Raw genomic sequence first — 25,409 nt, forward strand, 5'->3', positions numbered from 1 at the left:
GTTAAGGCCTGTCAGATGCCCAGCGTTCTGTGCCACGAGCCAGTACGATGTTCCTGTTTCAAGGGGTGATTGAATTTAGGACTATAACATCACCCATCACATCACATAGTGTTTTTTAAGTTTAATGTTATTTTGTAGTTCTTCTTGTATCTTTTTTGTGACTTCTCCGGTTTATGATTATGTAAGAGGTCTGAGTATCATGAGTTTATAGTTACTTTTTCATATGCCTAAGTGATAATCAGAAAAGCTGAAATTAATCCTGAGCCAACTTGAGATCCTTTTCTTCTAAAAAGAGTCTTACATTGAGAGACACTGTGACATTATTTTTAATATAGTTACGGTGAAAAATTTGTTTCTGTAAAACTTTTAGTATTCTCTATATTTTCTTGTGCTGACAGTGTTGCTAAGTTTTGCACAGTATACTAATATGAAAAGTTCTCGTTCCTTGGACCTCTGACCTTTAAAATTTTTTTCCTTTTTAGTCTTCTTAAATTTTCCCTCATTAATCTGCAATTGGCACCATCCACAATAGCTTTTTTCTGTTGTGTTGTCATGGTAACAGATGCATCTCGAGCACTTCCAGAGTTTGGAGAAGTTGAAATCTCTTCTCTGCCAGATGGTACTACCTTTGAGGATATCAAGTCACTGCAGAGTCTTTATCGAGAGCACTGTGAGGTAAGTATTTTCAAACAAAGTATAAACACATGCTAAGATTTGCCAGACAACTTGCTAAAACAAAATAAACTTCTTCTTAGAAGACAGATTACTTTTCTAATTTCTATGAGCACTTACAATAAGTTAATTTCTCTTTTCTGTGTCACAGTGGAGAAATGAGAGATACAGGAAAGGGAAAATAAAGTTTACGTTCCATCTTTTTTTATCTATCCTAGTGTGATTTTGTTGTTGTTGTTGATCTTTTTGGGTCACACCCGGCAATGCTCAGGGATTACTCCTGGCTCTGTACTCAGGAATTAGTCCTGGCAGTGCTCGGGGAACCATATGGAGTGCTAGAGATCTAACCCGGCTTGTCCCACGTGCAAAGTCATCGCCCTTCCCATTGTACTTCACTCCAGCCCCTAGTGTGAATATTTTGATGCAGCAATTCAAATCAATTCTAGGTCGTTATCCTGGGTAAAACAATAAATACAAAATGAAATATGCAAAAAAGAGTTATGAATTTAGATCTGTATTGAAGTTTATGAATTTAGTATCTAGTATCTTTATAGATTCTAAATTCATGAAGGTTAGAGTATTTTGTAATACTATAAAGGAACTGATGAAACTATAGTGTTTTATAGAAAATAGTATGCAGCCATTTCAAAGAACAGCCATCCTTAAATAGGCGAGTACATAACCAGCTTCAGAATTTATTTGTAAAGGAAAATGGAGGAACAAAGCAAGTGTCTGTAGCGTAGTATCTTATTTGTTCAGAAGAAATAATAAGAAAATACCAACGGTTTTCATTGCCTCTCTGAAGAAAACTTGGTCATTGGGAGTGAGTGAAAAGAGAGAACAGTTCGATATCTCCCTTTTATCTCCTAAAGATTGCACCTTTACTGTGTATTTATATAAAAAAAATTCAGCCGAAGAGTACAGTCACTAGAGTATTTACCTTGTGTTGGTTCAATCCCTGGCACCATTTATGGTTCCATGAGCCCCCGCAGAAGTAATCTCTGAGTGCAGACCCAGGAGTATGCCCTGGGAACAACCAGATGAGGCCGTAGAACTGCACTATAAATACATTTTTAAATACAAATGTTGAACAAAGCATTTTATGGGTTCTTTCTAGACTTCCTTAAGACTCTAGCCTTTTTTGATCGTGTGATTAGTGTTTCTCTGGACAAGTTCTCTCCCCACTCCTATTTCCTTTCTGCGGATCATTCATTCAAATTAGCTACACATTGTCTCCAAGAATCGAACTCAGTCAAGGCCAATAAGTTAATATATGTGTTGCTCACCTGATAGAAGAAGGATAAGGGATGCAGCAAGAATTTTCTTAAGTGTCTCTCCTTCTGAGAGAAGAGTCCTTATGGAATTTAAGTAGTGTTATTCAGGTACTGTTTGTGATGTGCTTGGTGGTAAAAGATAATCCTTTGGATTTCCTGGCCAATCACCCTGACTGCTGACAATGCAGTGTGCAGTGAGAAATCTCAGCTCATAGCATTCACAGATTTTTTTTTCCCACTTTAGAATAAGACCTGCTTTAGTGAATCTGAGTGCTTGTCAAGGGTGCTAGATTATTAATAACCAAGAACAAGTTATCTTTTTATTAACAAAGCTCATGCCAGAAGTATTCTTCAGCATATCTTGTCCATTTATTCTCAACATTTTTATGATGATGAAAGATACTTAATGCTCATTTCTCATTGACAACTGTGCATCTCTCAATATTTGATAATTCTTGGGTAATCTTTATATTTCTCTGTAAATCTCATATGTTAAAGAATATATAAAATTCTCATTCATTTTTTCACTACTCTGTTCAGATGAACGTTGCTTTAATCATACCACCCTACAGACAGATAATTTGTATTTTTCAAGATTCTCAATCAGAATATAATTTGGATTTTAGTTGTTTACATTATTGAACAATGTACGGTATGATTTATCTACTTGAAAACTCTCCCCAAATTTTTGTTGGCACTTGGCAGAATGATCCCCATTGAATTCAGAGTGACCAGAATTCCTGTCCTCTCCCTTGGTGCAATAGCATATATTAAAAAAGAAAATTGTTTTTTTTTCTTTCAAACTTCCCCCCCAAATTGGAGAGGTACCCAGCGATTCTTAAGGGTTACTCTTGGCATTGCACTCAGGAATTACTCCTGGCAGTGCTCAGGGGACCCTCTGGGATGCCAAGGATCAAACCATGTCAGCTACATACAAGGCTAGCGCCCTACCCACTGTACTATTTCTTCAATCCCTAAACTTCCAAATTTTTGAAGTACAGGTGTCTGAATCTCATATCCAGACCTGTAGAGTGATTTGTCCTAAACCAACAGAATATGTATTATTTTGAAATACATTTACCCATATATTTTAATGTGAACTTCTTTTGAAGTGGGTGTACAAACAATAAAATGTTTTATTCACCTATTAAACTATCTCAAATCAGGGCCTAAAAATCATTTGAGGTCATTTTATTTAAATTGATTCCGCATCTTGGATGCCTCAAAGTCTTTTATTTGCCATATTTCACTTTACATTTCATATTGGTATCTGTTTTCAAGGAAAATTGATATACTATTTTTTATAGTTTATAATTCTCACAACTTGATTATAACAGTTGTAAGTGTCATGAGTTATATCAGGAAAAAAGCCTGAGCCTGTTCTATAAAATGAGAATCTAGGTTTTAGTTTGTTTCTCTGTTTACTGCCACCCCCAAAAGTACCTCAGTGTAGTGCTTGGGGGTTGTTTCCAGTGGTGTTCAAAGCATCATGCTGTGCCAGAGCTTGGTCCCAGGTCTCGCCCAGGCAAATCATACATTCCAACCCCTTGAAGCATCTCTCCAGCCTGGTATTCCTCTTTTAATGTATGCATAATATTCCTAAAGCCAACCCAGAGATGCAGTATAAAAAGGTAGGGCATTTGTCTTCCATTCAGCCAACTCGTTTGATCCTTGGTGCCCCATATGTTCCCCTGAGCCCTGTCTAGTGTTGACGCCCCCAAATATTATTACAGTGTTATAGAAGGTATTAATAACTGTTTCATATCTTAGAAATGTCTCTTAGAATACACCGTAGTCATAGCTGAGAAAGTCCGTATCCTTTGCTCCTTGAGACGATTTTGGATTTTGCTTCGGAGGAAGAACATCTCTATGCATTTGACTTAGTGCTTGCACACTGCTTTTTCGCCCCTGATGTTAAAGAACGAGGGGTGTGTTAATTAACTCGTTTCCTTATTCCATTTTTATGGTCATACTACTTGCACTATTTCTTCTGGTTCCCAGAAAGGCCCCTCAAGAGGATTTAGCTGACTATTTGATTTGATCTGAGGGTTTTGCATAGCAGCTCAAGTTTCTCTGTACCATGCATCTGGCCATATCGACATAGGTAGCACACACTCTGTAGAGTTTTTTTTTCTTTTTTGACTGAAATACTTCAGATGACTCTCAATTGCCCGTTGTCTTTTAGCGCTTGTGAATTTTGCAGATCTTGACAAGGGCTGTTTTATACCTGTCCTCATTCTTAATGCTGACACATTTTTACTGACTGCTTCTTTCTTTTATGCTCAAAATAATCTCAGAATCACATATTCTTTGCACAAACAAGTTATTCTTTGATTTTTCTGACTGCCTTTTTATTTGAAGGCTAATTTACAAACTAATTGCGATGACAGAGTGAAATTAAATATGATCATCAAAAGTTAATGAAAGTAGCAAATTTTAGCACGATCCAAAAAAAAAAAGTCCTTGATACAGCTGGCAAATGTTTCTGAGAGAGAAAAATTATGGAGGAGGTGAACCCTATGCCCCCAAAGTTAGTAATAGGGATAGTTTTGAAGCTGCTCTCTGAAGTGGATGAGCGGAGATGGGAGTGAAAGGATGTTCTTGTCAGACCAACAAGAGGTAGATGCTTGTGCCCTTGTGTCCGTAGCCATTTGCTGTCCTCTGAAAGCCAACCTGACTGTAGTTTGTGCCCTCACCTTTGCTTCCTGGGAACACTCCCAAACCCAGGTCAGCAGCCTTAGGGCTAACGCAGCTTAACTCCCAACTGACACAAGCACCTCCATGGCCTTCACTGTTGCCCTCTTGGATAGCCAGTGGACATATGAGGCCCAGCAGTGACTTGATGTGATGGAATCTGTATTCCCTACCCTTTTGCGTCTGAGAATAGGAAGATGGGTACCACAAAGGTAGGAGGAAGTAGAGTATACAAGAATGGAAGAAAAGAAAAGAAGAAAATGGAGGGAAAGGAAGCAAGCAGGAAAAAAAAACAGATCAGAAATGAAAATGAAGGTGGGAGATAAGGCCTTTAAGGGAGAAATATTAATTATTCTGCTTAATTCTTCAAGAGTCGTTTTCTTCTCCTTTTTCCGAACTAATCTTTTTTGTTTCCCTATTTCATGAGACGAAATATGATCTCGTGTTTCCAAGATTATTTAAAGTGTCTTTCAATTCAGTTTTAGTTCCATTACATTATGCTTTCTTCACACATCTCAAGTGGGAATACTGTTGGAAGGTGATACTAATTAGAACTTTACTTTTTAGGCAATATTGGACGTTGTTGTGAATCTTCAGTTTAGCCTAATAGAAAAATTATGGCAAACTTTCTGGCGCTATTCTCCCTCTACTCCAACTGACGGCACTACCATGACTGAATCAAGGTCAGAATCAATATGCTTTTCAGTCCATGTTCATGGTTGAATAGATGTCACAGCTAATGAATTGGAGATATGTATACCAGTTGTGAACCTTACCCGATGACATGAAATGAATAGAGTGAAATAAACCACAAACTGCTCTCTTGAGGATTCAGTGTGTATATTATAGCTCCCATATTTATTGATTTCGGGGGCTGCGGTAGAGCTATTTCATCCTCATGGAATTACTGTCATATCTGCCTTTCATGCCGTCAGAAGGTATTAATGTGCACAGGCAGCTCTGGGGGAGTATTTTATGTGTCCGGCCGTACGGCACCAGTGCAATGGTGGTATAGTTCTAACCTCAGTAATATTTGATGAACTAAAACTATTTTTAAAAGTCCATTTTCTTTTTTTATCCTCATTTGCCATCTATTCATTTGCTACATTTATTCACACCAGCAATCTGAGTGAAATAGAAAGTCGACTTCCGAAAGCAAAGCTGATAACTCTGTGCAAACATGAGTCTATCCTGAAATGGATGTGTAACTGTGACCATGGGATGTACCAGGCTTTGGTGGAGATTCTCATCCCCGACGTCCTTAGACCTATTCCTAGTAAGTTAAATGCAGACAAATACGGATGCTTTTTGTTCTCGTACATTCCACCCAGGAAGTTTGGGGAAGTGACATTGCAATCTAGAGTGATTCTGATCTCATTTAAATTTACCAGATAGGAAACATGCAACACAGCATTGCATGACAGCAGCCTAGAGCAAAACTGCAGTAAAAGAGGAATGCTTATGTCCAAGTTTTCACTTTATTTTTGATAAGAAAAGTGAGCTCATGGGTGTGACAACCCCAGTGACTAATTGCCAGAATATTTCTAGGCCATTTAGACAGTATTTTCCTCAAGGACACGATTTTTTTTTTTCGTAAAGTCAAAAACTTTTGAAATCTGTAATTGCGAGGCCTGCCTCTTTCATGGTTGCTTTTGATTTGAAATGAATGTGTCTTGGATTCCACTGACGTTGAATTCCTTTATAAAAGCATTTATTTTGTCACCCACATCAGGTTAAAAACTACAAATGCAGTTTCCATTAGCAGTAATGGTTAGCTGGCATTTTGAGAGAAAAATCTATGTAACTTCACAAGCATTGTATTCCCACCACGAAGCAAATAGAAATTATACAGATAAGTTAGATTACTTTTTGAAGTGATGATGCTTTTAAAACTACCTGGGAGCAAAGAAGCTATTTTCTGCAAGTTTCAATATAAATGCTTCTAAGGATGCTTATGTTAGAGGCAGCTGAAGTGATGTGATGCCGAAATTTTCATGATCGTATTCTAGTGACCTTAACTTTTTCAGAAATAGGATAGGAGTTCCATTCTACAATGACACTAATAAAGTAAAAGCAGTATTTTTGCTTGTGAAATTGGCAACCACTTATGTCAGGTACACTATTCACAGTTTACTAATGTTAAATAGTCGAGAAAACATTTAAGAATTTAGTAGAAGAAAAGTTGAAAATACTCACATTTGTATGTCTTTATTTTCTCTAAATATGACAAACAAGAAAAGACATGAGTTCTTTAATGTGGCTACCTCAACCTAAAATATATTTCTAAGAAATGCATGCTCATATAATATGCATAAGTTTGTGTAGGGATTGATTTTTTTTAATCTAGCTGCCATGATCTCATTTTTGTTGTTGTTTTCTACTCTATCTGCACCATATTTTCTAACTAAAGATTGATTTTTAATGATGTTGTCATGGAAAATTTTGATGTATAAATTCTCTACTGATTTGTATTCTTGAATCTGACTTTTCTTGTTATTGTCTTGCTCCCTGTGCTCTGAATGATAATCTCCAGAGATATTTAATAGACGTTGCATAGGGCAACTCATTAGCCTATAACATTTTACCACTGACATACAATTTCTCTAATGAGATACAGGCAAAGATGTTATTGAACACTTTAATTTCTAAGGCAAGCCAACAATATCAATAATTCTTAATTCAAAAATATTTCGCTTCTATGCTAACATCATACAATTTTACTCTTGCAAGTTCAATAGTTACCTAACTGTCACTTCAGTTTTATTTAACTTAAGCCCCATGGATTAAGTACATACACATAACCTTTTTGCAACTTTTGACTTAAAAATCAACCTATTCTAGCATGGAGTTTGTCTCACATTCAGCAGACACTTCTTCCTTTCGTGTGAATATAGCTTTTTTGCTTCTCTGAAATTATAAGATGTAGCCGTGTGCTATCCTGCCATGTAATTTGGACATTTAATTCCCATTCTACAATAAGACCTAACAAAAATCAAGTTTAAAATGCAGTTTTGTTAACTGTCTTCTGATTGTATGCATTTTACTATTAATCACGAGCACATTATGACAAGTTAGCTTTGGAATAGTTTTAAATTTCAAACCATCCATTCATAAGAAAAAGTTCCCAGAGACAATCTGCACAATTTGATCTGACATGAATCCTTATAGAGAGAGAAAACTTAATTTTATTTCTTAAAAAAAAATTTTTTTCTGGTACTAGTCCTTCACTCACCATTTACTATCCAGATGGGATTCCTTTTTTAGCCCCCCAAAAAGTCTGCACATCACACTAATTTAAAGTCAGCTTGAAGCTACTATATTCTAAACTACACATATCTGAATTTTTTTAAATTCAGTGTAACGAATTGTATAAGAAATCAGTCATTGGTAACAATTATGAGCTTTATTTAAGGTGGCCCAAATCCAAAATGTCTTTTATCACCCCCACCCTCAAAAAAAGACAGGGAACAAGATGTAACTACTATTATGAAAGATATACTTTTATTTTCAAACCTAGTTTCAAATTCATCTAGATAGGACTCCTGCTAATTTGTTGTTAAATGCAGCTTTTTCTGGTGTTTGTTTTTCCATATTAAATACATGTCATGTATTTGTTGTAAAAATATGCATAATACAGAAAGCCAAACTGAATCTGTAACAATATTTTACTGAGTTTTTAAAAGGAACGTTAATTTTTTTTCACTTTTTTCATTTCCATTCATGCCTGTCCTCCATGGTTCTAGTACATAATATAAAAGGAAACTATTTCACTTTCTTTTTTTGTTTTTTTGCTGAAGTGCAAAGTTTTGGAAATTTCAAATTATTAGTACTCAAGAGATTTCTGTTTGGCATTTCCATGTGTTTCAAAGAGATGCTCTTGTGCTTGAAAGTCTGCATTTCTTGAGTGTTTTTCCTAATCCAAAGTTGGCCATTTCAGTTCCTAATGTCATTTGACTACATTAATAGACTTTATAAAATTAGTTTTATCATTGAATTAGTAAAGTTGATATATTTTGCCAAGTTACTTGAGTTAACTGAATTATTTCTCACCCTACTTTAAAAAAAAAAAAGTAATAGAGAAGCATGCCAGACTCAGTTGAACACAGGAAGAAACACCAAAGACTTGAATCCCCTCAGTAACCTTAATATTCTTGGGAGACTTGGATAAAAGATACAGATTTTCTTTTGTTATATAATAGAATAAAATTTTAATGCATACCAACATAATAGAGATTAATTTTATGTTATGGAAACCTCAGCATGTACTTATTCAGTATCTAAAACAGCTTACTATACTTGTGGGTCTTGGGCACAATTGAAGTAAAAGACTTTGGCTAGATTACTTGATTAAGAGAATAATTTTGTTTATTACACAACAGTCTCGGTTAACACGTGCCTTCTTGTAAAACGCCATAGTCATTCCTGATAGCTAACAATGCTTCTAATCATCCTGTGACAACCATAGAAGATGTTCTCATGGGTCTTATCCCTATTTCAGGGTTTTTTTTTAATTTTTATTGGGGGAGGGGGCGCACCCAGCAGTGCTTAGAGGTCACTCCTGCCTCTGCACTCAGGGAGCTCAGGGAATAATACTGGATGCTGGGGATCAAACCAAGATTATGCCAGGGATCGAACCTAGGTTGGCCGCAGGCAAGGCAAGTGCCCTACCCACTATACTATCTTTCCATTGTCAGCTATTTCAGGTCTTACTAGATATGTAAGGATACATAATGAACTAATTTTGAATAGCAGTCTTGTCATATTGATATATTATCTCTGCGTGGCAAGCGTGTCAGAGAATAGTTATTCAGAATTTTCAGATCAGGCAATTTTAATTTTTACCTTACTTTCCAACAAGAGTGAGAGATAATTAGTCTAATTGATATGTTCTAGTATAAATAGATGCAGAGAGAGAGAAGCTTTGCATTTTCATTTTAACTAAAGAAATGAAAATAGATTTAAAAACTTGACAAATCAGAATGAAGAATTTTTAAAGGCAATACTTAGCTTTTGAACACCAAGCAATTAATGAAAACAGTGTTTGTCTCAGATAGAAAATTCCATAACTATTTTCACAACTGGTATATGTTGCTATAAGCAAAATTATCGTGCTTGAATGCTTTCACAGTTAGGAATATTATTAAAGTTTTGTAATAATGACAATATAAGTTCTGTGCTATTTCAAATTTTGTGTACATCTGTTTTCCCTCATTCTGGCATGAGGATTAATGTTCTTTGGTATCTTTTTTCTTCTGCTTTTATTTTTTAACATTTAGGTGCCTTGACCCAAGCCATTCGAAATTTTGCAAAAAGCCTTGAAGGTTGGCTCTCCAATGCCATGAACAATATTCCACAGAGAATGATACAAACCAAGGTACACCTTAAGGTCTTAAGTTTTTCTTTATGTTTAGGAAAAGGTTCTTAACAAGGAAATTTGTATCTTCCCTATCAGATTGTAGTGTGCCCCATGCTGATATAATATTTATATAGAATATTCTAGAACTAATATTTATATTTGTAACTTGTAGTCATGAAGTTCCTAGATAAAGAACTTACGTGAGACATTTGATAAGGCTTCTTTTTTAAGAGACAAGAGAAGCATTTTAAACATAGTATATTGACAAGATCTTTCCTAAAGTATATATTCAGTATTATTTAACTTCATATATACTAAAAATGTTGATGGTTCTTATATGAAAAAGAAAAAGTCTGGATTTTCTGTTGTGGGAGCCATCTCCGTTAGTGCTTGGGGAAGCCTCTAGGGTCACACTTAGCAGTGCTCTTGGAGCCTCTGTGGTGCCAAGTAGTTGAACGCATCAAGGGATGTACTCAGAACATTTCAGCCCATCCTCAACCCAAGTTTTATATTTTTTTTAAATCCCGTATACACTTACTATGCACTGAAAAGCTCATATAAATACAAATTAATACTTTTGATTTTCAGAGTGCTTATTTAATCTAATGATTCTGTGAAACGTTTCTCAACCAGTGACCATAGAGTGCTTTTTAGTACTTTAGAATATTCCAGAGTCGGCACAGGTGAAAATCCTGTAAATTAATGGAGGTCATGGCGTGACACTAGGAATCCAGATGGTAGCGGAGGAGGGAGCGGGCATAGGAAAGAAACAATTTGGAAGAGGGCCACAGTCAGGAAAAGGTTGAGAGTCATTGCTTTTGTAAATCAAGTGATCATTTCTTCAAGTGCACACTTTTCTCATAATTGGTCATTATTTAGCTAGAGATATGAATTCAGTCTTCAATTTTATCTCCTTCTGTCTCCCTTTTTATAGCTTTTGGGAATTTGGTCCATGGCAAGGTTGGACTAATCCTATATTAGCATAAAAGTCCTATTTGTGACTTTTTATCAGTCATTATTTTTGGAGTCTTAGTTACTTATCTCTGATTAGTAATTAGATCCTGATAATATATTACTAATCTGTGATTAGTAATTTAGGCTCCAGTAATAAGCTTGGGCTTTTGTTTTGGAGGCATATTTGATAGATTAAAACATTTAAAGTAACAGGTCAGTGGAATCACAGGTCACTCCCAATTCTTTCAAGCTGCTTGGCTTAAGATTTGTAGTAATACTTTTTCTCTCTAAAATACTGTCTCCAAAATACATGGGAGGAAACATTTCATTGATACACTCCCTTTAGACTCTTGCCTTAGAGCCATGTTGTTGATGCAGTAAAGCTAGCGCTGCATTTGACTCTTTATTTACCATGAGAACACAATGGAATTAAGCAGTTAATTCCTCGGTCATCTCATATAACTCAAGTTGCCATTGCTGCCATCATCAGGCAACACACACGCAAAGCATTTCCATCATTGAACAAACTTGTTCGTGGTGGATCTGTTCTAGGTTACCACATAGAGCTGAGCAGTAAAAGGAGGAGATACTTGATTATGATGAGGAGAGCATGCATTCCAACTTGCAGTCACTTTTAGTCATAACAGCTTCCAACAGCTGGCGATACCCCCTTCTCAGTGTCATCAAAGTAGATGTGGCAGTAATCCAGCTACAATGACTGCCATTTCCTTGGTCACCAGAGTTGACCTGGATGCTTTGCCGTAGTGAGTGATGTCCTCTGTTATTCCTCATCACGGGTTTGCTGCCTTTTTTCAACTGAATGCTTATTAAATGAAGATGTCTGTCTTAGGAAACAGCATAATTATGTTATGACTCTAGGTATTGATATCAAAACGCGTGGGTTTATATACTAATTATGTGGACTATCCTTCAAATATTTTTTCTAGCATTGAATAAGCTGTGTACATCCGTAAGTCATAATGCACCTCTACTACTTAGTTGATAATCAGTTGTTTCTTACCTTTAGCGATAACGATGACATGTCATACATTCCTACAAATATAAATGTTTCTCAGGTCTAAGTATTTAAAATATTCTCATGAGCTCATGAGAGAAATTTATCTAGCATTTTAATTGGGTTGAGGGCATTATCTTTGTTTTTGTTTTTGTTTTGTTTTTTTTTTTTAACATCATCTGGTTCATTCAGAGCCCATCCAAGGAGAATTTGAAGAGAGTTTAAGAAATTGAAGAGAGTGTATGAAAGATCTGCTTCCCAAAATGTTAACAGAAATAAGAAAGCCAGGGAGGAATGGTGAAGCACTCCAAGACTAGCAATAGTGGGAATTTTGGACCAACCTGGTACATGAAGGGGAAACAGATGAAAGCTCTGGTGATAGCAGATCCACTCCTGTTCATGTGACTGGGGCCTTAGAAAGCCTAGAAAGAAAAAAAGCTCTTCCAAGACCAAGAGAGAGAGCAGTGACTAAAGGGAAAGAAAGGCAGGCCTCAGCCAACCTTTTTTTTTATATACTTTAGTCTGAAAGTACCTGTCATTCACCAAACCCAACTGAAAGCCATTGATGGCATCAGAAAGCGTGCCAGTATACCTATTCAGACCTATAGCATATGGCGAAAAGGAAAGGACAGAAAGTAGAATTTGAAAATAGAAAAGAGGTTAGAAAAAAGGGTGAATGAAGATTTCATGAAATTTCTCAGAAGAGCTTGTTGCTTGTGTCTGACGAGTACATTAGGTATACGTTTTCAAATAATAGCTTTGAACACTTTCCTTAGATATCCATAAAGTCAGGTATTTAAAACTAAAAGGCAGTGAAATAAAAATAAGGTATATAGAGTGAATCGGAATGACAGTTTTCTGAAGATTAGTAATGGTGATTTTTCTTTAATATAAAGTATCGGACTGCATAGTTTGGTTTCCTATTGAAAAAGAGGGGAAAAAATGTTTTTGCCTAATTTGTAGTTAACTATCCTACAGAGAATATAAGAGAGATGAAAATCAATGTTTCTCTTACTTCCCTAGACAAGATCATTTCTTGCTCTAGATGAGTGGTTGCTTGCAAGATTGGTTTAATTAATTCTGCACTCAGGTGTCAAGAATGTGGGTGTTTGCTTTAGTCCTGACCGAGACCTTTTCAAAAGGAAAAATAATACTTGGTTTAGAGATTTAAATGCTACAATTTACGAGTCCACTCCCACACCAATTGAAATAACTTTCAGAGGGGAAAGCATTTAAAATGTAGCAAAGGAAAACAATCGGGAGCTTTCAATGGTCTCTTCAACTGAAGGGTGCGGGTATCCCGAATTAAGTGGCTTTCTTCACAGGTTGCCGCTGTAAGTGCCTTTGCCCAGACTCTGCGAAGATACACGTCGCTCAATCACCTGGCCCAGGCGGCTCGTGCAGTGCTTCAGAACACTTCTCAGATCAACCAGATGCTCAATGATCTCAACCGTGTTGACTTTGCCAACGTCCAGGTACTTTTTTTTTTTCCAGAAAGAAAATTTTTTAATGAGATCCAGTTTTTTGGTTTTTTTTTTTTAAGACCTAGGACTTATTTTCATCACTACATGGGGCAGCTTTTGTGTTTACAGTTTCCAGATAGAGGAAAGTTTATTCTTATTAAACACTGCTTCTCCGCTTTATGGTTAAAGCCTGTTAAGATTTATAGTAGTGGACAGCAATGTAGTATGTCACCAGAATTTACTAGTTAATGGAGTGAAGGCAGTCACAGTCACTGAAATTAGCCAAGAGATTAAATTCATCCATCTAGCTGTTGCACCTTGATCAAGTTGCCGTATAGTATCTATTTTAAATTATTGCTTACATCTTGAGTAAAGACATTTGCACCATGACGAACCCAGAGATTTTGTTTTTAAAAGTCCCTTCCCCACCTACCTCATGAGCTGGGGGAGAAGGCCGTTGGAATAGAAAAAGTATTACTGAGTCAATGATGATTGGAGGGATCATTCGGGATGGAAGATGTGTGCTGAAAGTGGATAAAGGACCAAACGCGATGGCCTCTCAGTATCTGTATTGCAAACCGTAATGCCCAAAAGTGGAGAGAGACTCTGGGGGAAATTGTCTGCTAGAGAGGTAGGAGGAGGGTTGGGAATGAAGACGGGGGGAAGGGTCTGGGAACATTTGTGGTGGAAAATGCATACTGTTGGAGCGATCATTGTATGACTGAAACTCAAACATGAAAGCTTTGTAACTGTATCTCACAGTGATTCCATTAAAAAAAGTCTCTTCCCAGCCTTGCTTGAAACTACTAAGAACAAAGCAGCTCTAGTTTAGAATTTACTATACATAGTCCAGACAAACTTGGTCATTGGAAAATAATTAGGAGGTTAGAGAGAGAGTTCTATGGGTTGAACACTATCTGGTAGCACTGTCCTCCCGTTGTTCATTGATTTGCTCGAGCAGGCACCAGTAACGTCTCCATTTTGAGACTTGTTACTGTGTTTGACATATGGAATCCTCCATGGGGAGCTTGCCGGGCTCTGCTGTTCAGGCGCGATACTCTTGGTAGCTTGCCAGGCTCTCCGAAAGGAATGGAAGGATCAAACCCGGGTCGGCTGCTTGCAAGGCAAATGCTGGAGGCCCAAATTTCATCCTTAGCACCACATGGTCTCCTGAACACTGCAGAGAACCAGCCCACACTTGGTGTGACCTTCTCCCATAAATAAAAGAATTAGGGATAATGTGCTTAACAATTTTGATAGCTCAAATGAAAAGGAATATTTTTATCCTTATGGTAACTAAGGGCTGGAACAATAGCACAGTGGGTAGGGCACTCGCCTTGCATGCAGCCAACCTGGCCAACCTAGGTTCAATTCCTCCGCCCCTCTTGGAGAGCCCGGCAAGCTACCGAGAGTATCTTGCCCGCACAGCAAAGCCTGGCAAGCTCCCCATGGCGTATTCGATATGCCAAACACAGTAACAAGTGTCACAATGGAGATGTTATTGGACCCACTCGAGCAAATTGATGAACAACGGGAGAATAGTGACAGTGACATCGTAACTAAAAAAGTAAATTTTTGAATAGCTAATTTAGAAAAATTATGGAATCCCTGCAGATATTTTATTTTAGATGCTAAAACATAAGACTAATTTTTACTATACAAGAACAGTATCATTATTCACCCAGAACATAATCAATGAAAGGAAAACTACGAAATCAGAATCAAAATTTAGAGCTTTTATGCTTCAAAAAGATCACCTAGAAAATGAAATCACTACGCACTCCTAGAATTGAGAGTACTTATAAATTATATATCTGATTAAGAAGTTGTATACAGATTACTTAAAGAACCATTACGGCCCAATAATTTAAGAAACAACCCAATTAAGGAATTACATATATGAATAGACAGTTCTCCCAAGAAGATACATAAATGCCCATTAAGCACCTGAAAAGATGCTCAGACTTCATTAGCCTCCGGGGAAATGCAAATCAAAGCCACAGTGAGATACCACTTCATCTACACTAAAAGGTATAATCAAGGTAACAGATAATAACACGCGTGATGAGGATGTGGGGAAATTGGGACCCTCAGACTCTGCTTGCTAATTGGAGTAAAATGCTGTAGCCACGAGGGAGAACAGCCTAGCATTTTCCTCAAAAGGTTAAAATTTGAGTTGTATGACTCAGCAACTTCACTACTAGAAATATTCCAGACGAAGTCACAGGTGCTTAAAAAAGTTTAGATGTATGTTCATATCAGTCTCTTCACCTGAACTGCATGAAAGTGAAAATTCATCAGTAACTATCCAGTAACTGATGAATATATACACAAAATGTGGTATGACCACCGGATGGAACACTGCTTCACACCAAAAAGAAATGTTGTTTGATACCTGCTGCCGCCTGGGTGAACTTTGAAAACCTAAATGAAACAAGTCAGGTGCCAAGAATCACATGGGGTTCATGATTACATTTGGATGAAGATGTGCAGCAAAGGAAAACCTACGAACGCATAAAGTAGATTAGTGTTTGTAAAGTTCGAAGAGATTGGGGAATTGGAAGGTGACAGGAAAGGGACGTCTACAGGCTCCTCGTGGAGAAAATGAAATCAGATGTTTCCAAATTTATTGTGACGTGAATGTAAAACTGAATATACCAAGAGAAACTGTATAGTTAGAGTAAATTATAATGCTGTGATTTACATCACATTAAAATATTTTAAACAGCATGAATTCTTAAAAAAATAAACTTTTCATCATTCCATGTCCTTGATATCTCAATCTGCAGCCCTACTTTGGTTTAATCACCAAATATATCAAAATATAATATTGGACCTCAGTTCATTTTAGGAGACTCTAAATTAGTTGTTTATTCTGACTTACTGATTAGGTTCAAGCAACTAATATCTATAAATTTTAAAAAATCTTTTTATAAATTAATACACAAATACATGTATAATCACAAATGCCAAAAACATCACCTTTCCATATTTCCATGGAGTTTACATTAATTCTAGTGAGAATAGTAAAAGTTCATTTGGCCTTCAAATTTATACATTTTTTTCAAATATTTATTTCCTATCCTTATTTCAGATTTGAATGAGCCTTATTTTACTTGTTTGTTCAGACAACACTCGCCAGTGCTCAGCGCTTACTCCTAGGCTCTGCACTCAGGGATCCGTCCTGGCAGGGCTCAGGGACCATAAGGGATGACGGGGATCACACCCAGATAGCTTGTGAGCAAGCATTCTACCCTCTGCTTGCCCTCCGTAAGTCCCTGGGTGAGATGAACTTCAAATCAATCAAGTAAACATTTTTCAGAACAAAAACGTTTGAAAGTGCCTTAAGAAAAATAGGGATAATAAATTGGGGTTTTCAGTCGTAATTTAAGCTGAATAATATAAATGCATATAAAATGATTTCTGAAAGTATTTGAGATATATCTTAAATATTTTTACTCTATGTGTGTATTTCTTTTCTTTTTCTTTCGTAATGCTTAGGAATAGTTGACTGTTGGTGGGTTGGTTTGGGGGCCACACTCAGCTCTGCTCAGGCATTGCTCTTAGAGGTACTCGAGGGACTGTATGTAGTGCCAGGAGCCAGACGGATAACTGTATGCAAGGCAGGTGCCTTTCCAGCTTGCTCTCTCTCCATCTCCAACAATGCTAAGTATTTATGTCCACAGAGCATGTAGTGTACTGCTGAACCACACTCCTGATCCTTTGACTATTTTTAGATGCATGTTTGTCTATCTTCAGCTCTATAAAGTATGTCAATTAATGTATACCCATCCATGAGTTTATTCTCGGTATAAATGCCAACTTTGCTAATATCTTTGCATATTAGTGGTAATTTATGTATTTATTTTCTACTCATTCCATACCTACCAACGAGAAGGCTATTTTTTCCCCTCGTTTTATCTTGGCTATTTCCTGGACTCTGAAATGAACACAAAATTTCTGAGAATCACTTTGACAGCACAGATTGAAATCTACCTAGTTATTCTTAGATAATTTCATCGTATCAAAGACAAGACAGCAGGCCTGAGAGATAGTACATGGGTCAAGGCACTTGCAAATTGGCGGTCCCAATCCATTCGGCACCACATATGGCCCCTGAGCACTGCTCGAAGTGATTCCTGAGGACAGATCCAGGAGGAAGTCCTGAGTACCACTAGATACAGCCGCTGATCAAGGTGTGGTTCAGGCACCCCAGATGGTCCCTCAAGTCCCACCAGGTCTGATCCTTGAGCACAGAGCCAGCAGTAAACCCTGAGTACAGCCAGGAATGGCATAAAACACAAAATAAAATTGTCCATGCGAGTAATCATTATTTTGAGAATTTGAAAAAATTTGTGCCAGTGGAAGTTACATTTTAGAATTTAACATCGGAAGTGATCATTAAAGATATGGCATGCAAACTTATAGGATCATTAATTATGGCATTATTTCTAACAGAAAATAAATGGAATAAACACTAATTTCTAACTTGGACTTTATTATGTAAATAACCGTGTATTCATAACACTAAAGCGCATTCAACCATTGAGCAATAAAGAAAGCTCTACATTTGCTTACATGATAATTCAGTTAGCATGTGTAGTTAAACTAAATATACCATTAATTAGAAGGATAATGTGGTCCTCTTTCATTTTAAATATTGATATACAGTAAGTATTTAAAGGCATGTGAAGGGTAATTATGTTAGCTTGTAGTGGTTTACTCAGTGCTTGGATTTTAGATCTACTTCGAATTTTGTTATTTCTTAATGCATGAACAAAATGGTTAACGATTTTGTAAACACATTTCTAGTGTATTTTAAATACGTAAGAATGGTATTTAGAGGATGAAATCTTCAAGTATTTATGATTAAAAAGAGAAAAGAGAATGGATAGCATTTCAGCTGAGAATACAGGAGAAACTAGTTTCCCCAGGGAAATAAAATGAATTGAGTCTGTATATTGTACTTGAAGCGTCTTCTGTTTGAAATACTTCTTGAATAGGTAAAATCCATAGGATCAAGATGTACTGGTACTAGAGGCTAAGATTAAGGATTTATTCCACTGAAACAATAAATTTGGACCTCAGTATACAGGGTTTTTCTATTTGTTTTCTTTTGACCCATACCCACTGGCACTCATGGCACCATTGCTCCTAGAAGTGCAGAGTAAGGGGTGGAGAACCACGTGTAGCTAGGAATTAATCCTGGCTTCTTGCGTGCAAAGCAAGCCTTTGAGCTCTCTCTCTCTCTTAAAAGTAGGTGGTGGGAAATGGGCACTGGTGGAGGGATGGGTATTTGATCATTGTATAGTTGAAACCCAAGCACAAAATTACAACTTGTACCTCATGGTGTCTCGCTAATAAAAAAGTAGGTTTAAATTTTCCTGCCTTCATTGCTATTACCAAACATGAAACTTCTCAGTCAGAACCAGAAGGAATGCTATTGTAATTGAGTTTCTTGGCATCTACTAATCTACAGTTTCTCAATAGTATTATTTCTTGTTAGTTTTGTTTTTCAGTCCTATTAATTAAACTGTACTTATGTCCTTGCCTCGATAGCCCTTGAGATTTCAAGTTCCCAATACATAAATCTTGCATAGCAAATGCTTCCTCGTAATACTACTCAAGTCTGTTTCTGTTTTAATTCTGAGAGATTACTTTAGGCAAATTGAATCTATTTATCCATCTGACTTATTCCAAATCCTCTCAATGAATGGGCTTGAAAGTGTTGTCTGGTAGAAACATTGAGAACTGTTGAAGGAAGTACAAAATATAACAGAATGAAAGACCCTGTGTACCATAGGTCCAGGCTTTACTTTTCTGAAGTGATCATATATTTTAACATACTCATTAATACAGAAAAACCAGGTCAAGCTTCTATGTCAGTTTTTCATACTCAAAGGCAGTGTTACTTTCTTTATTAACTGTCAAGTGGTCATTCATTTTCTTAGTGTTTTATTGTTTATCCCTAAATTTCCTATTCCCTCGTACGTGTGGTTGGTGTGATCACGTGCAATGAAATGATGCTGAGTTGAGCTTTTCCTCTGCTTTCTGTGGACTGTGCCAGGAGCAGGCTTCCTGGGTGTGTCAGTGTGATGACAACATGGTTCAGAGACTAGAAACGGACTTCAAGATGACTCTTCAGCAGCAGAGCACCCTGGAGCAGTGGGCTGCGTGGCTTGACAACGTGATGATGCAAGCACTGAAACCCTACGAGGGAAGACCCAGTTTTCCGAAAGCTGCCAGGCAATTTCTGCTAAAATGGTCCTTCTACAGGTATCCTCTCAGTCTTTTCTAAAATTTGTTTTACATATTCTATTGGTGTTGGTGTTTGTAATTGTTTTACTTCGTTCAGTGCAACTCAGTGATCCCACTATGAAACCATACGATGACATTGAGAACAAAGTTTTTGTTAGAAAGAGAGATCCTCTTTGCTCAAAGCCTTTTTTTAAGGCTTTATCAGCAACTCTTTTTTTTTTCATTTCTCTAATTCACCGATTCTCAAACTGATGTCCAGACTAACAGCATGATTGTGACTTAGAAAGATATTAGGAATGTGTGCCCCTTCCCAAACTCTGCTGGAATCAGAAACTGTGGAGGTGATGCCAAGAAATCTCCACTTCTTAAAAAGTTATCCACGTTATTCTCAAGTGTGCTTAGAACCATTTGGATAATTGCCTAATTTGTTCAGAATTAATTTGCCTATCAGAATTAATTTGCAAGGGCTGGTTTTTTGGCCACACCTGGTGGTGCTCTAGGTCTGCTCTGCTCAGGGATCACTCCAGGCATTGCTCAGGAAGCCATTTATGCAGTGCCAGGGATAGAACCAGAGTCAACCACACACAGGATAAGCACCCTGTATTATCTCTCTAGTTCCCAGAGTTAACTTCTTAAATTTTTTTTTCCTTTTTGGCTCACACTCAGCAATGCACAGGGGTTACTCCTGGTTCTACACTCAGGAATTACTACTCCTGGCGGTGCTCAGAGGACCATATGGGATGCTGGGAATCGAACCCGGGTCAGCCGCATGCAAGGCAAACACCCTACCTGCTGTGCTATCCCTCCAGCCCCTTTTTAAATATTTCTAAGGCACTTCTCCAAACCCCATTGACTCAAAATCTTAGTGATTAGGAAATAGTAATTAGGAATATAAGTTTTATATATATATTTTTAAAGAGCTTAGTTCTGGAGCCCTAGAGATAGCACAGGGCTTAAGATATTTGCCTTGGGGATGGGGCTGACCCAGGTTTGATCCCCAGCACCACTGGGAGTGAGCCCTGAGCAATGCCAGATTTGCCCACAAAGCTAAATAAAGCAAAAAGACTTATTTCTGGTAATTCTAGTGAATAATCAATATTTAGTAGGCATCATTATTGTATCACTTTTTGATTAAAGTAATACAGTATTAAATGTATATTTGTCGGATGTAACAAAACCTCTGAAAAGCCCTTTAAGTTATATGTGAAAAAATTTATTGAGATGAGCTATTGACTAGAGGCCTACCCCAAGAGTTAAAAACTGTGTGAGTTGTCAGGCATACACTAATGCAGTTTTCATTCCTCAGTCTATGCTTATGCCTCAGATTTAAAAGCTCATACTTTTCTAAGCTGTCGATGTTTTATACCAAAAGGATGATTACAACTCTCCACGCCATTCATTCTGAAGGCCTGAACTCTGTGTCTTCAAGTCTTTTTAAAATGAAACTGATAATCAGGGAGAGATAGTGTAGGGGTTAAGATAAGGATCTTACATGTAGTCAACCCTGGTTCTAGCCCCAGTACTACTTGTTCCCCCTGAGTGTGGCTGGGCAGTGTGTGGCCTCACCAGGTGATGTGGCCCTGGCCTCTCAGAGTCTGAGCAGCACATCGTCCTCAGGTCCTTGCATTGAATCACCTGTCCAGTTGCTGAAGTTGCCTTCCAGGGTCCCTCAGCACTGCTTAGGAGTTGTGTCCCCCGCCCCCCGCCCCCCCCAAAAAATCTAATAATACTAATAATTATAATAGCATCTGCTAATACAAGTTCAGTATTATCCCCATCGCAAGAAAGAGATAAAGATAAACATTATAAATAAATTGTGTAGAACTGTGAAGTGGGGGCATACACACTCTGTGTCGATAGGCTTCACTGTTGTCATCAGAACATCAGTTGAATCTACAGCTTAGCTGGGAGGGGAGAATATAAATGAAGAAGTAACAGAGTTTAGGAAGTAGTAACCTGTGAATTCAGAAAACCCAAATTCTAGGATTTCTAGGATTTCCAACTTGTTTGACCATCGTTATAAGAATGGAGCCAGTTTTTGTTGTTGTTGTTGTTGAATGGTAATAGTTGCTTTGCTTTTTCTTATTAGTGAATTCTTTTTTTCTCAGAAGGTTTGGTCCCATTTTTATTTCTTAAACTGATGAAGAACTATAGATATACTATGTCCTGCAGATAATTTTCCTGTGTTTACTCCAAAGTCAACAGCAGTGAAAAAAAAAAGTTTTGTGTTGCTTTATTTTCCAATATTTCTGGAATGAAACATTTTCATAATTCTCTCTTACCTGTTTAATACCTTTGTTCTTAAAAGGTGCTGTCTTGGAGCTGGAGCAATAGCACAGAGGGTAGGGTATTTGCCTTTCATGCAGCCGACCCAGGTTCGATTCCCAGCATCCTATATGGTCCCCTGAGCACCGCCAGGGGTAATTCCTGAGTGCAGAGCCAGGAGTAACCCCTGTGCATCACAGGGTATGACCCAAAAAGCCCCCCCCAAAAAAATCTGTTTGCTCTGTGACCACCTAGTATGCTTCATTAAAGCCAGTATGAAGTTTGGATATGGCTATTAAATAGAAATCTATTGATGATAAATAATAAGGTTTCCTGCAATATGTGGGAAATATTTGAAAACGTGTTCTCAAAGTAGATACAGAAACAATAATAGTAATGGAATATCTTAAATTCTTAATGTGTGAGTATTTCTTTAGAAGATTTATAGATACTCGCCTTTGTTCCACCCCTTCAGAAAACCATAGAGATGAGATATATATTTCATGAATGATTGATGAAAAAGAGATACTAGCTTTTTTAAAAAAAAAAATCCTTTGTGTCAGGAAAAGAAAGTTTATTTTTTCTTTCTCACTGCTTTTTTATTTTGTTGGGCTTTTTTTAGACTCATCCATTTTTCATTTTATTTTTTTAACCTATATTTACTTGATTTTGCTTTAGAAATACATCTGTGGACTCTCTGTCTCCATCAAGGTTTGTTGCAGTTATCTTTAAAAGAAAGAAAACTCCTTGCTTTATTTTTTGTTCTCTGCAGATACACAGACCCAGTAGATGATCACTTGCTTGACCTCTGTCCTCCCCTGAGCTGGGGATAATTGGTTTATTATTAGACACATTATAAGTATGATTATTATTTTCTTTTCAAAGAAAGTCTTTAAGGTGTACAATTCAGGGCCTCAGAAGGAAAGGTGCATTCAGAGAGATCCGTATCTCCTATTGATAGACAAAGTGAATAACTCAGAAATTTAAGAGCCTTCAAAATCTAAACTGTTCTATTGAGGCCCAAGAACAGAGTAAGTAGTGGAAACTACATTCACAATCAGAGAAGAAGAATTATTAGAGTCATATTTAAATATTTATTTATGTTAGAATAAGAATTAGCTACTCTCCACCATTAAACCCATTGTGTTTTGAAGTCAATTTCTCTTTAAAAAATTTTTTTATTCTCTGTGCATATTCACATGTACAGAGATATCAAAGTGAACTTGCAGACAGTCATGAGAGATGCAGTTGATCAATTGCTGCAAACAGCTGGTGCTCCTTTCTTGCATAACAGCTGGTGCTCCTTTCTTTCTTAACCACTCGCAGTGGCCATTGATGGTTCTCAGGAAGGCGAGGGAGAAAAATGCCACCATCTTTCTGAGGCAAAAATAAAGAAATAGTGAGGTATTTGTCTGCCTATGTACAGAAGAATAGAGCCTTCCAAATATCCATTACAATCTTTTAATTTGTTGTATCTTGATAAGATGGTTACAATAGTGTTAATTTTGATGGTATTGACACACCTTCACCATCACAAAGTGCCCAAGACTGCCCACCACCCACTACCCTTATGTCAGTTCTAGTCTGCCTCTTCCTTTTCTAAGAATGGAATTTGTAGTATGATTTTGTGACTTGAAAGGAGGCCTAGGGAATCTGCCTTACCTACAATTGGATAATATATAAGTTATCACAAAAATGAGAGTCTTTGGAATCAACTATAATCATTCGGCAAGAAATAGCAGCTGGGCCCAGGTGACAGGTCAGCAAGTAGGGCTTTTGCCTTGCACTTGTCTGACTCAGGTTCGAGCCCCAGCACCCCATACAGTCCCCCCAGCACAGCTAGAAGTGATTCCTGAATGCAGAGCCAGGAGTCTGCCTTGAGCACTGCAAGGTGTGGGAAAAAAAAACAAACTAAGCAAAACAAAATAGTTGGCATGGGGGTAATAGGGAAAGGTGTTCTCAGTTTTCTTTTTAAGAAGGTTACGCTGTATCCTCAAATACGTGAGAAGCAGATTGGGAAATGCATGTTATAGTATATGTTTCAATTTCCAAACATGAATAAAATGTTAAACACACAAAGACGTTTCTTATCTCTCATAACCTAGTTAACATTTATAATTCTAATTTCAAAAGTAGGTGAGTTCGTGGTAGCTTAGCAACAAGAAATTCAATGGACTCAGTTTTGTAACATATTTTACAATAGTCTGAAATGGACAATAGATTTCCAATTAAACTGGTAATCGTGTCACTTAATATTTGGCTTGTAGGGCATCAGCCCAACGCAAAAAGAGTAAAGGAGACCGCATTTAATAATACAGCTAAACTAATTCTTTTCTTGAATATGCGACAATAATTTCATGGTATGCTTATCCCTTTTTTGTTATTACAGCCGAAGACTAGTAGTATATTTTGGTTTTCCAACACAATTTCATATTTCACATACATTTTATGCTGAAATAAAGTGAGTATCATACTGTCTGGAGGTTTTGAAATACTTGAAACAAAATTTAAAGCCTTAGAATGGTGTATGTGAACCTTCATTGTCTTTCTGGTGGTTATCTCTAGACTTCATCCAGAACTCTCTTCTTTGCTGACTCCCTACCATGCCTCTCCTGGCAGGTCTTTAAACTCGTTCTACCTCAGCTTATAGTTGTCTTCTTCCTGCCGCAGAAGCTCACATGTTCGCATGACTCACTCCCTTTACTTCAATCAAGTTTCTGCTCTGATAGTACCTGCTTGAAAATCGTTTTCCTGACATCTTTACTATTTTGTGTCTACTTATTTTTTGCAATCGGTTTTCCTTTCCTAATGTGAATGCCATTGAATTTTGTCTGACTTGTCCTAGAGTAAGATACCGGGAAACACTAAGGATACAATAAGTACCTGTTGTGTGGTTGAGTTTAAATTCTCTTGAAAACAATCTCTCGTGCTATTAAGAGAGCTTTGTAATATTAATATATTTACCTTCGTTATTTCTAGGACTTCAAGGTTACTGCATTTGGAAGAAAACATAGGGCCTAGTTTTAATTTAGAAACACGTGTAATTTACTATTCATATCTGTATTTACCCCTGTAGATTCATTGGCATTCAAGTGACCAGGGATTAATCTTTCTATATTAAAACGAATATCAGCTTTAAAAATAAGCATTCCATTATGAAATATGCATTCACTTTAGAAAACAAGGGAAATACAAAAACTATGATCAGAAGAAACTTGAATATTCTATACCTTTAATGCCCAGAAACAACCAGTGGATTAAGAATTTTTTTTTTTTTTTTGGTTTTTTGGGTCACACCTGGCGATGCACAGGGCTTACTCGTGGCTCTGCACTCAGGAATTACTCCTGGTGGTAGCTCAGGGGACCATATGGGATGCTGGGAATCAAACCCGCGTCGGCTGTGTGCAAGGCAAATGCCCTACCCGCTGTGCTATCACTCCAGTCCTGGATTAAGTATT

General features: G+C 37.2%; 1 protein-coding gene across 4 annotated transcripts in view; it reads left to right on the plus strand.

Annotated features, from left to right (window-relative positions):
* Positions 1–25,409, plus strand: part of RFX3 (regulatory factor X3) — a 317,169-nt gene that overhangs the window by 260,245 nt on the left and 31,515 nt on the right. For all 4 annotated transcript variants that reach the window (XM_056106892.1, XM_056106894.1, XM_056106891.1 and 1 more), the window contains 6 exons: positions 563–675; positions 5,208–5,323; positions 5,762–5,916; positions 9,917–10,014; positions 13,291–13,440; positions 19,496–19,704. In XM_056106892.1, coding sequence (XP_055962867.1) covers positions 563–675; positions 5,208–5,323; positions 5,762–5,916; positions 9,917–10,014; positions 13,291–13,440; positions 19,496–19,704 — 841 coding nt within the window. The remainder of the gene's footprint in view (positions 1–562; positions 676–5,207; positions 5,324–5,761; positions 5,917–9,916; positions 10,015–13,290; positions 13,441–19,495; positions 19,705–25,409) is intronic.

Source organism: Sorex fumeus, unplaced genomic scaffold (assembly GCF_029834395.1).
Source record: "Sorex fumeus unplaced genomic scaffold, SorFum_2.1 ptg000149l, whole genome shotgun sequence".
NCBI lineage: Eukaryota > Metazoa > Chordata > Mammalia > Eulipotyphla > Soricidae > Sorex > Sorex fumeus.